Genomic DNA, 13267 nt, shown 5'->3' with positions numbered 1-13267 from the left:
CAAAACTGGCAGGTTGTGGGCCCTTACCGCACTGATATAGCTTGTTAATCTTAGAAATGTCCAAAATACTAAGTCCATTCCTTTGTCCAACAGGAACATTTGGGTTAGGCTTGGGCTCAATTGTGATGTTTCTGTTACTACTAAATGCATCACTGAGGGACAAACAAAAATAAAGCTCATTATTTATTATAGCAATAGCAATCCACACTAAAGAGCAACATGGAAAAGTCCAACATATTATAGTTAAATAGTAGACCTTCAGGAATTAAACATACAGTTACTGTAAATGCTGCTTCTTTCTTGGCCAAGCATTCTATATACAGTATAATAGTGATAAAATAGTCCAAGACTTTTTATGAAAGCCCATTAGCTAAAAGTAACATTTAGGTGGATGGATCTATATGGCAACATACGAAAAAACAGACTGATCAGTTCTCCCAATACTTTGAGTTGTTCCACAGGGGTCCATAGAGAAATTAAATCTTTGGATACAGGCATCTAAGTAAAAGGCTGAACTTCTTACCGTGCATAATGCATCACTGAACTGTAGTCATATTCAATCCCAAGGTTATTAGTATCATATTTTTTGAAGTTACTGAGATAACCTATAAACCATTAAATGTGGGATAAATGATATATAGAATTATTAGAATAACAATTTTAACAACATTTCTACAAAATCCCTTTGTCTATCAATCTTCACTTGGGTTTCTTGTATCCTTCCTACTTTAATCCAACCAACCATAATGGAAACTAGTTTGGAGAATTTTCTGTCTTGTGCTGGGAAAATGTATGATCAATTGAGTGAACAAAATATTAGAGTTTGGCTTTTTGCTCTATTGGGCATGCTCACCTGTGCAAAGAAGCAAGAAGTGGGAAGAGGATCACTCCATGGTGCTCGTTGAAGAGTACCCCAGCACAGGCCAAGGGTATCAGGTAAGTAGTGATGTGGGGGCTGACCCAAAACCCATTCACCCTGGGGGTTAACCTGTAGGTTGGGCAGGTTCAGACTGGCAGGTTCTGGCTCCCTCAGTTTATAGATATGTGCCTGCCCTGCCCCTTTTATGACATCAGAGATGGGAGGGTCAGGCACGGGTCTATAAATAGAAGGGACTTGCCTGGTCAGGTAGGGTTCAGGCTGGGAGTGGGCAGGGACGCCCAACCATTACAATTACTGAGGGATGCCTAACATTTGGCAACCCCTAGTGATTATTTTGGAGAAAATTAATCTATAAAGATAATCAGAAATAAATTAATGACAGATGACAATATTGAATAAAATTATATAATTAACTCTGTCTCTCTCTTTAACAATATAAAAACACTAAATACAATACAAGTTTTATATTTGAACAGCAATAAAATAGGCTATTATATTTCTCAAGACCATAAAACATAATAATTGACTTATACGGAAAAAGCCTGGACAGAAGCTATACCAGTACTCCAAGAGGTAAGGGGTCATTCAATAAACACATATTCTCACTGCATTGTTTTACCTGGTATGACATTCTCAGGATGTATAGTGACATAGTCATCCCGGTCACTTCTGTTCTGCTCATGGTAGAAGCCCAGGGCATGGATCAGTTCATGCTCGATGATCCCCACGGACATGCAGCCACTTGCATCCAACTCTACTATCTGAGATCCTCCACTTTTCCCAATCAAAGAAGCGCAACTAAAAAAAACAACCAGCAGAGTCTCATAAAAATGTTTAATGTCCAGTCAAAATCCAAAATATTAAATTGTAAGCGCTAAATAGTTGCCTTAGATTTTCATTAAGATACTAATATAATAATAATCATCCTCGTCATCATAATAATGCATTTAATTTAGTGAAAATGCCTACAAGTTGTGATCATTTTATTACCATGTAACCAACATTGATCCAGAGATTTATTATCCATTTGATTTAATATTTCCTGCTAAATTTTTCTTACTGATGGGGAATCACTATGGTTACAGGGACCATTTCAACTACCACCTAATTGTGATAATATCCCTACATGTTCATAAACTACATTCTGCGTTGTTCCCAAACCTACCCGCCATTAGACACGATGTTGAGAAAATCAGCTTCTGCTGCCCGTGGTACAAATCTCACACAGGTTAAGGTTTCAAACTCCTGCATAGCTGTCTTAAAGAGAGCTAACTGATCCGCATCTGGGTGAGACAGAATAGAAAGTATCCATTTAGGGAACAAATCACTACAGAATATTATGAAGGAAAGGAATAGTGATTGGCCTAACACAGAAAAGGAAACTTACTGTAGCTGTAGGAGAAGTTGTAAGGCACAGGGACAGTCCCATCAGCAGACTTAGGCCAAAGGCAGCTTGTGCAGTTTATGGCGTTACGGCCTGGATTTTGAATGATGTCTCCTTCTCTAGTAGGCAGCCTAATGTCTGGATTAAACAATTAACCAAGTAAAAATTACTGATCACAACATATGTATTGCATGGTTAAAACTTATACTGATACATGGGGGTCCAAAAGTACAATTGGAAAAAATTCGGAGTAACCACGATAATTTCTGATGTTCGGAAATGTCACGAAAATTTGTTTCTTGGACGTACGAAAATATTGTGGTTACGATCCGAAAGTTGCGAAACTTTCGGATCCGAACGATCGTAAACGACGCGAAAACCTTTCTGGCTTTGAAACTTCAATGCATGATTTGGAAGCCTCCCATAGGGCTCAATGGCACTCTGCAGCTCCAACCCGGCCCAAGGAAAGTCTCCCATAGGGCTCAATGGCACTCTGCAGCTCCAACCTGGCCCAAGGAAAGTCTCCCATAGGGCTCAATGGCACTCTGCAGCTCCAACCCTGCCCAAGGAAAGTCTCCCATAGGGCTCAGTGGCACTCTGCAGCTCCAACCCGGCCCAAGGAAAGTCTCCCATAGGGCTCAATGGCACTCTGCAGCTCCAACCCGGCCCAAGGAAAGTCTCCCATAGGGCTCAATGGCACTCTGCAGCTCCAACCCGGCCCAAGGAAAGTCTCCCATAGGGCTCAATGGCACTCTGCAGCTCCAACCTGGCCCAAGGAAAGTCTCCCATAGGGCTCAATGGCACTCTACAGCTCCAACCCGGCCCAAGGAAAGTCTCCCATAGGGCTCAATGGCACTCTGCAACTCCAACCTGGCCAACCTGGCCTCACCTGGGCAGATTTATCAAGAAAAAGAAAGAAAAATTCAGCTACTTTCTATTCAGTCCTATGGGATTTTTAAAAGTGTATTTATCAAATGACGAATTCACCCATTGATAAACCTCTAACAATCCCATATGAATAAATAGAAAGTGGCTGAATTTTTCTGTGTTGAGCTCTAATCTCACATTTTGATAAATCTGCCAGTTAGAAATGGTAAAATCTATTCTCTTTAACTGACCACATTAATTGGAAACAAGAAATTGAAATTTAATACTCAATGTTGTTTTTAACTTGTTATTACCTTTATTTGTCTTTAATATCTTGCTGTATATGTCCATGGAGTCCTGGGTCTCTTTATTTTCTGCAATTATATTGGTGATGAAATATATATAAATATTCTGCTCTATTTGTTACACCAGTGCTTAAATCATAATCATAATGCAATCTTTTTATCCAAAATTTCTGAAAAAACTGTATTATTTGTGTATAAAATGCCCATTGGCTCATCAGTTGGCCTGTGACCAGAATACTATACTACAGATATAAGAACCGTTATCCGGAAACCTGTTATCCAATGAGCTCCAAATTATGGGAAGGCCATCTCCCATAGACTCCATTTGAAGCAAATAATTAAAATTTTTAGAAATGGTTTCCTTCTTCTCTGTAATAATAAAACAGTACCTGTACTTGATCCCAACTAAGATACAATTACCCCTTATTGGGGGCAGAACAGCCCTATTGGGTTTATTTAATGGTTAAATGATTCTCTTTTCTCTGTAATAATAAAACAGTACCTGTACTTGATCCCAACTAAGATATAATTACCCCTTATTGGGGGCAGAACAATCCTATTGGGTTTATTTCATGGTTAAATGATTCCCTTTTCTCTGTAATAATAAAACAGTACCTGTACTTGATCCCAACTAAGATATAATTACCCCTTATTGGGGGCAGAACAGCCCTATTTTTCCCTTTTCTCTGTAATAATATTTACTAAAAAAAGTTCCAAGGAAAAGTCGCAAAAAAACCCTCATCTTTTTTGAATTGACAGTGCAAAAATGCCAAATTTATCAAAGAAAAAGTTGTGATTTTGGGACAAAAAAACAACCAAATCCCTAAAGTTTTGAGAAAAAGAAAGAACTTCAAGGAAAGGGAAGGGTCCTTTACCATTGACTTTTACATGAACTCGGCAAGATTAATCTGGCGAATTGGCGAATTCGGATTTTTTTTTTTTAAACACATAGTAAATCTTGTAAAAGTTGCAGCGTTTTTTCTCTGCAATATTTTTCAAAAAAAGTATGATGATGCAAATTTCGGAAAGACCTCTTATTTGGAAATCTCCAGGTCCCAAGCATTCCAATACCTGTTTTAGGTGGAATGGCATAAAACTAAAGGGACATTAACACCAGAAACGAAAATTATTTATTTCTATTCCCTGACAAATTATTTATATCTTGTCCATGGAAAAACTGTTTTTTTAGTAGTATGATTTTTAATGTATCATATATACAATATTATCATCTCTGCTGTGTTCAGCCTTCTTTTATTGTCCAAGCAATAACCCAGACTATTGTGTTTAGTAGGGATAAGAGCTATTTATGAACTGGACACAAAGATTCAACCAAAAAATATTGAGGCAATTCAAATAAATTACTAAACCCTCTAGAAATGAATGTGGATGTCTGAGCAGTGGTCTGCTTGCCATCACTACAGGGGCTTCAGGTACAGCATTTGCTATAGATTCCTTAGGCAAACATGGGGCATTTTGACTTCCACCATTTATGGCTGATCATAAACAGCTCCTGTTTTTCAGATAAATTCATAGCAGTAAAAGTAGAACAGTCAGAATTACCCATCCATTCAATGATCCACTTGTGCTACAGTGGAAATATAAAAAAAAAAAACTGGCATGGGAACTAGTACAGTCCATACATAATATTTCCCTTTTAGCTATTGTTGCAAAGTTGGAACTCAGTACCTGGATCTTCTTGTCCTATTGCTTTGAGAATGTCCTCTTTGGCCACTGCATTATATTCTCATAAAAACAAGAAGATGTGGTTAGCTGAATGTTCAGTATGAGTGACAAAACATACGTTATTAAAGGGGCAATATTATTTAACACAAACTATACACATTTTTTGTTCATTAGTCTGATTGAAAAGGTTATACCGTATATATGCCGATCCTAATATAAGCCGAGGTACCTAATTTTACCTAAGAAAACTGGAAAAACGTATTGACTTGAGTAAAAGCCTAGGGTGGGAAATGCAGCAGCTACTGCTAAGTTTCAATAATCAAAATAAATACCAATAAAATTACATTAAATGAGGCATCAGTGGGGTATATGTTTTTGAATATTTATTTCAAAGAAAAACAGTAAAATAGCTCTTTAAGTGGAGAAGAGGGTCAACAAAAACAATATTGTATCAACAATGATACCTTAAGGGTACTGCCCCTTTAGCTCAATCAGCAACCAAGCTAAAACACAAAGAGTTTAAATCCTTCAGAACTATATATAGTTTATATAGAATATAAAGTGCAATGTCTAGTGCAGAATGGGACAGGTGAGGATGGTAAATGAAGATGAATTTGGGAGCAGGCCAGGGCACTGGAGGGTCTGGTTGCGGGTGGCCTAATTTGCACACAAAGGACAGAGGGTGCTAGTCTGGAGGAACCCATGGCACCTGACTCGAGTATAAGCCGAGGGTGACTTTATCAGCACATTTTGGGCGCTGAAAAGCTAGGCTTATACTCAAGTATATACAGTATCTTTCTGAGGGGTTGGAAGATGATAAGCTTGCCTAAGCAGCAGATTAGCTTGTTGCCTTCAGGTCACATTCACTGTATCTTCCATTAGTTTTCACTAACAGATGTTAGTTATGGATTGTTAAAATAAAAATATAAAATAAAATTAAAAAAATAATAAAAATATATGAATGTTTATATGTTACTTTATACTTTGGGATTTCAAACTTCGACTGTTCTGTACAATGGCAACAAGCAAGATTCATTTCAAGAAAAACTTCAAGGAAACGGGACATTAAGAGTTCTTCAACATAAAAAACAGATTACTTACCAAGTCTATCAGTCTCTGAATAGAAAACCTAAAAAATAAAAATGTACAGTTTTATATTCCTTTTCAAGGTTATCTATTGTGTTATTGTAATGTCTGTCAAAATTCGTAAGTTAATCAAAAACATATAAGTTCTATAAAGGGATTCCTGCAGCAGGTGTATTTCTGATGGTCCCTTAGTTCAGTGCCTTACCTGTATAGGTGAGCTCACAGCACATTGTATGATGCAGGCCAGCAGAATGGCTGATATTCTCACATCCATCTTAAGGATGAATTGCTGTCTTTCCCCTTCTCCCTGGTATTGTGTCCCAATGCAACCCAAGAGCCACTTTTTATATAAAAAATTATACCTAAGCCCAACCAATCCAGAAAGAGATATATTAGTGTGCCTTAGGGTCTTGTTATGGGTGTTATAGATGTTATAATGAAATGATTGGCTTTAGGAGTGTAAAGCAGATAATAATGACCATAAATAATAATGATTACCCTAAAAAATAATAATGATAACCCTAAAAAATAATAATGATAACTCTAAAAAATAACCATTCTGTAAATGATCCTGATTTTCTTACTTAATTTAAGTCATTTATGTCACAGAATGGAAACTGGGAAATTCACATGACACACTCTAATTTTTAATGGTGTGATAAGTATGAAGAGACTGAGAACATGAAACATCTTGGATAGTAGACACAACAGCAAGGAACTATTAGTACAGTGCACATATTGGTGTAATGCAAATAGGGATTTTTTTTTTTTTATGGTATGGTTCGTGTGTGACAAAAATGCTTGCAAATCTGTAATAGAATATTACCATAGTTTGTTTCACCAGGGAAACAAATCAAATTGATTTTGTTTTGTTTTTTTTTTTGAGCAGAAGAAAGTGTGGGAAGAAATGCAAGGCAAAAATACCTTTTGACGTCAATGCACTTTGTATGAAAAAAACTACCCATTGACTTTAATGCATTTGGTGCGATTAAAAAAACGAAATGCTTTTTGTGAAGCCAGTTTCGCTCATCACTAAATGCAAAGATTTGCGAATGCTTAGTGCTTAGTTGCCATACAGATTCCTACCTTTTCAGGTATTAGGGGGTCTTTCAATAATTTGGATCTTCATACCTTAAGTCTGCTAAAAAATAATCTAAAAATCATTTGAACTCATCTAAACTTGCAATAAACCGTGCCTCCAATTAATATTAATTACATCTTAGTTGGGATCAAGTGCAAGGTTCTGTTTCTCGACAGAAACACATCCAATACCTGTACTTAACAACTCTGCGTTTTATAAAGTAGCTGGTGTAGTAGACAGCATCTCAACTTCCATAGTTATGACACTTAATTGGCACAGACACTGGCCAATTAAGCCCACATATAAAAGGAAGGAAAAGATTGATGCCCCTGAGCCCATTCCCTTCTTTATCCTGTGGTAGGGAGGGTGGGAACAGGGGTAATCTGGCCAATACTACTGCCTGAGATGGTAGAGTCCAGTGTCCCAGAGTCTGTTTACCCTTCTTCTACATACATGATCCCCTGACCCAGAGTTGATATGGTAGGTTAAAAGAAATTAATATTCTGCATGCTGTATGTGTTTTTTAAATAATATGATGGCAAATCTGGGGATTTAATTTGAAATCTTTTTCTTTTCACATTTTATTTGTAGTCCGCCATATTTTTATGTAGGAGGTAAAGATTAAGACCATCAATTTGCTGCATGGGACAGGACCTTTCATACATGTAACCATTTTCTCCAAAACTTTTACTCGTTTTGATCTCATAGGATGGGCGTGATTCAATTGTTTATTTTTTTAAAGAATTTTAGTCAGCCTGGCATCTGGCACACCCCCAGAACCACATAGATGTTGTAGTTGCAGGGGCAGGAGTGAAGTGGAAGAGGACCCATGTATCTGTAAACAATATATATATATATATATATATATAAGACAAGTCAGCTTTGGGTTTAGGGTCTAAAATTATGTTGTTGTGGGGCCCAATGACATCTAGTTCCACCACTGCCTACCCCGTGGGAATAGGCACTATTTGAAAGGTTTTCCTATAATGAATAATCTCTTAATGAAGGAGTAGAGTTTGCTGCTACTTCCTTGTTTATTTGTAAGCAAAAGAAACCATTTAGAATTCGAAGTTTGGGTTTGAAATTGGGTTCTTGGATACCAGTGATTTGACTGCTATTCTTCATTGCTACATTGGACTATGCTTTCAGCCAATTACATGTAAAACACAACTTTTTCTAACAGCAATAAAATATATATACTTTTGAACAAAGCTAATATTGTGATTTTGCTGCAAGATCACCTCTCTTGTTAGGTGCTAAAAAATACGAAAACTCCAAGGGAGTGAGAGGATCAAAACTTACCCTTACTAAACTAAAAGTCACACGCTTTTACATATATAAACATAATGAACATACAAATATTGGATAACGATGTGAGTTGCCTGCCCATTCTGGTTTATCCTAGATAAAACCATGAATAATAGTGTTACAAATGTACTGTCCAGTTTGCTACATCATGTTGTCTGATAATATGGTAAATTTGGAATAGCCATGACCAGGGCGTGTATAAATAATGCATTTGGCTCAGTTTTTTCACAGTAGAAAGTGAAGCAGATTTCGGAAGAAATCCTATTATGTGCTGCAGGCAGTATGTGTTTTTTTTTTTTTTTTTAAACAGGTTAATTTCTGCTATCCAGCATTGGACTGTCAGAAAAGGGTACCAAGTTAATTCAACAGATCATTAATATTACAGTACAGGTATGGGATCCGTTATCCAGAAACCCGTTATCCAGAAAGTTCCGATTATGAAAAGGCCATCTCCCATAGACTCCATTATAAGCAAATAATTCTAATTTTTAAAAATGATTTCTTTTTTCTCTGTAATAATAAAACAGTAGCTTGTACTTGATCCCAACTAAGATATAATTACCCCTTATTGGGGGCAGAACAGCCCTATTGGGTTTATTTCATGGTTAAATGATTCCCTTTTCTCTGTAATAATAAAATAGTACCTGTACTTGATCCCAACTAAGATATAATTACCCCTTATTGGGGGCAGAACAGCCCTATTGGGTTTATTTCATGGTTAAATGATTCCCTTTTCTCTGTAATAATAAAACAGTACCTGTACTTGATCCCAACTAAGATATAATTAATCCTTATTGGAAGCAAAACAAGCCTATTGGGTTTATTCAATATTTTCAATAATGATTTTTAGCAGACTTAAGTTATGGAGATCCAAATTACAGAAAGATCCCATATATGGAAAACCCAGGTCCTAAGCATTCCGGATAACAGGTCCCATACCTGTATAAGCAATTAAGGTAATTGGACTACACTTTTGACTAATCATGTGTAAAACACAACTGTTTATAACAACAACAAAAAAAAGTTTATATACTTTTCATCAAAGTTAATCTTGTGCTTTTGCTGCATACTAAAACTCCAAGGGAGGGAGAGGACCTGTCTGTCACATAATTATGTATTTGTTTCATTATGTGATAGCAAATCCAGGGTTTTTTTTTATTTCATTTGTAGTTCGCCATATTTTTGTGTAGGGGGGGACAGTACCTTTCATTCATGTAACCATTTCCTCCACAACTTTTATCTATTTTGTTGGGCATACAATGAATATTCATAGCAACAGTTAGGGGGTGAGGAGCTCCACCTTACCAGTAGAAATGGTGTCAACTTGTAGGAAGGTCACTGACAAGGCTGGGCAATTAAAGAATAGACGAATTTTAGTCAACCTGGCAGACCCCCTGGACCATAGATCCCTAGTGGCTACAGGGGCAGGAGTGATGAAGTGGAATCTGCTGCTACTTCCTTGTTTATTTATAACCAAAATAAACCCTTTACAATTTATCGCTAACATTACTAACAAGTTAGGTTTGGGGCAGGGTCCTTGGATTCCAGAGATTTTACTATTTTCCTTAATTGCTTTTTCAGTAACAATGTAAAACATCTCATTTGTGTGAACAGAAATGTGCATTTGTATTCATCTCTGCCCTGGATTGGGCAAATGTACAAATGCTGTGATTATTTAATACCATCCAATCCTACTGGCAGTTTGTTTTTACTTCTTGAAGGTAACCTTGGCAACCCACAGTTACATATGTTTTTACACATACAGTATAAATGTAATGGACACACAAATATTGGATAAAGATGTGAATTGCCTGCCCATTCTGGTTTATCCTAGATAATACAATGAAAATAGCATTACAAATTCCAGTTTGCTACATCGTTGTCTGATTATATGGTACATTTGGAATAGCCATGACCAGGTTGTGTCTAAATAATGCATTTGGCTCAGCTTTTTTCACAGAAGAAGTGAATCAGGTTTCGGAAGAAATCCTATTACGCATTGCAGACATCAGTAATGTTGTTTTTTTAAACAGGTGGAATCCTGCTAATAATAAATTATCACATAATTACTGTATAGTTAATAACTGCCATCTAGTATTATACTGGCAGAAAAGGGCAACCCAACAGATGATGTCCAAAGCAGTGGGCAAAGTGCAAAAACCTTTGCATCCTGCCTTTGCCCCTTGAGGAATTGTCACATGTCTGCATTCTATTATAGCATTAGCACTATATTCATGAAGTGGCATGTAGGCACCCTCCAACCTTTCCCTACCCGTCTCCCAACACTCCAGTAAATAAGTAAATAACCCTCCCCAGATATTCTATACCTGGACCATTCTATCTTCCTGTATGTAAAGAACAGAGAAGTGTCAGGGAGCAGAGCAATATGTTTCTGTTCTTTAAATGGGCAGGGCAGTTGTTCATTTTTTTTACCCTTCACATTTTACAATTTTAAAAAAGCTTTTTAATCCCATTTCTATTCTGCTATATTCTCTTCTTCTCTTTTATCCTTCCCATTTTTCTTTCCTTGTCATTCCCCTTAGCTTTTCTTTTATGGTCACTATTCCTGGTGATGTATGTAGAGATTCATAGGGTTAATTTACCCTATGTCTTGGAAATCCCCTAATAGTTTGGAAATTCCCTAACTGCGTATTCTCAGCACCTGTATCCATAGTTACCTGATTGGGATAGTTATTTCCCTATTGGCCCAGGGAAGTATGACCATTTCCTTTTACACTTGGATATAGTGATTGGGAAGCCCCAGTTCATCCTATTTGGCCTCCATCCTTTGAATGAGGTGGATGTCTGCTGGGAAGCCTGGTGTCAGAAAGGCCCAGTAAAGAGTTCCCCCCTAAAGGGACAACCCCATTAAAGGATTAGGAACCCCCGTGAAGGAGGTTTAAACAGGTATAGGACTAGCTTTGTCACAGTAAGTTCTAGAAATGAAAGATGGTGAGTGAGAGAATGAGGGCAGCTTTGTGCCCCAACCAAACGATTCATAGCTGGCGGTAGCTCTCTCTTTGGCATAACAGCCCTAAAGTGACCAGACAACCGGACCACAGTACTGAAAGGGATTCAGGCTTAGTATTGTAGTCAATGAACATTTCTGGACTGCTAGCTGGTAGCCTTAAAGGTGTATCATCAACCAACCAAGCATCTCCACAATGGTTAAAGGGGTAAGCTCTGTATTTAAATATATCTGTCAACTGTCTCATTTAATCCGTAAGTATACCCCTGGTACGCTTGACAATAAACCTTAAGAACCTCTAACATACAATTTATCACAGCATCTGAGAGCTGTAGTTACACAACATCTCACCCTTCCTCCTCCACAGAGCAAAGGTCCAGCTGAGGCCCATTTTTGGGTGTTTTTTGTGGTAACTTTTTTCCCGGTGCAACTTTTTGCGGCAAATATTTGCCAATGGGGAAATGCAGAATTTTTCTGTGAATCCATCACTACTAACAGGCTGTGTGGCACGTGAGTTTATGTATTTGTAGATGTATATGGCCGAAGTGTGGTCCACAAATAGGGATGGGGGGGGGGGCCTAGAGTTTCTGACCATCTGCCTCCTGGGTTCAGGATCAGCAGGCTGAACCAGGCAAATGAAGCAGGCAGGATAGTTCAGAAGGTTTCTGGTGAGGTAAAATTCCTTTTACTTCAAGCAACCGCTTCCAGTCGTTTATATACAGAAACAAGACTTCCCATGCACTCACCCATTATCAATATACATATAGGACATTAAACCGTTCATTAAGCTACTAAAAATGCCCTCCACAAGGGATTGTTTGTCCATATATTGCAGTATACTTCAAGCTGGCCAACTGTGTTAGTCATCCCCATTCTGGCCAGTCCTACACTCACTTTCATCTGATTCATTTTTTACTGCTTCATTATACATTTTACACAGGGACTAAGTTTTACCTGCTGCTTTAAAAGGAGAGCTATACCCTCATACAATGTAGGTCTCTGTGTGTGTGCTGTTGGATAATCCTAAATTGCCATTTTAAGAATTAAGGGCCGCCCCCTGGGATCATAGGATTCACAGCCAAGGCACACATACATGCTAGGCCCCATCAGCCAATGAATGGCCAGAGTTCTGACTTTTGCTCCCACACTACTTCCTGTTACAGTTAGAGCTGCATTATTTCCTGTCAGCTGATCTCTGAGGGGGCACAAAGCCCATCACTAAATGGCGGCTCAAGGGAAAGGATGTAAAAGACCAATATTTACTGATTTTCAGTTTGGTAAGTTTCTTTAATGGACACTTTATGTTATAACTTCCATCGTTTGGTTTCATTCTGAGGGTCTGGTTTTCCTTTTAGGGGAGATATTATAACTATGTATAAATATACATAAAGGGACTATATAATAAACTCTCAGATGCTTTATTCACCAGTAGGTCCTTGCAGCAGACACAAGGGCACCCACTGAGAGTAGAAGAAAGGATTTAATCTGAATGTTTTGTCACAGTGATTGCTGTAAAGTTGTAGAATTTTCTTCTCTAATCTGTACTGGCAGATACATTAGCTAGCTTCAAGAAAGTGTTGTGTTACTAAATAACACTTAGTACAAGTTGATCCGGGGACTCGTCCGATTGCCATCTTGGAATCAAAGAGGCATTTTTTTCCCTCTGAGGCAAGTAAAGAGGCTTCATATGAGTTTTTCACCTTCC

At 37.7% G+C, this 13267-nt stretch overlaps 1 protein-coding gene across 1 annotated transcript in view; it reads right to left on the bottom strand.

Moving 5' to 3' along the window:
• The window catches only part of astl3a.3 (astacin-like metallo-endopeptidase 3 gene a.3), a 56575-nt gene extending 50054 nt beyond the window's left edge, over nucleotides 1-6521 (bottom strand). Inside the window, exons 1-9 of the mRNA XM_031890918.1 lie at nucleotides 6411-6521; nucleotides 6221-6248; nucleotides 5123-5167; nucleotides 3446-3505; nucleotides 2268-2402; nucleotides 2046-2163; nucleotides 1500-1678; nucleotides 524-605; nucleotides 28-152 (exon numbers count right to left, since the gene is read on the bottom strand). Coding sequence (XP_031746778.1) covers nucleotides 28-152; nucleotides 524-605; nucleotides 1500-1678; nucleotides 2046-2163; nucleotides 2268-2402; nucleotides 3446-3505; nucleotides 5123-5167; nucleotides 6221-6248; nucleotides 6411-6479 — 841 coding nt within the window. The 5' untranslated portion in view covers nucleotides 6480-6521. The remainder of the gene's footprint in view (nucleotides 1-27; nucleotides 153-523; nucleotides 606-1499; nucleotides 1679-2045; nucleotides 2164-2267; nucleotides 2403-3445; nucleotides 3506-5122; nucleotides 5168-6220; nucleotides 6249-6410) is intronic.
• Nucleotides 6522-13267: the final 6746 nt, after the last annotated feature.

Source organism: Xenopus tropicalis, chromosome 8 (genome assembly GCF_000004195.4).
Source record: "Xenopus tropicalis strain Nigerian chromosome 8, UCB_Xtro_10.0, whole genome shotgun sequence".
NCBI classification, from domain to species: Eukaryota; Metazoa; Chordata; class Amphibia; order Anura; family Pipidae; genus Xenopus; species Xenopus tropicalis.
This window is presented reverse-complemented; position numbering and strand designations above follow the sequence as displayed.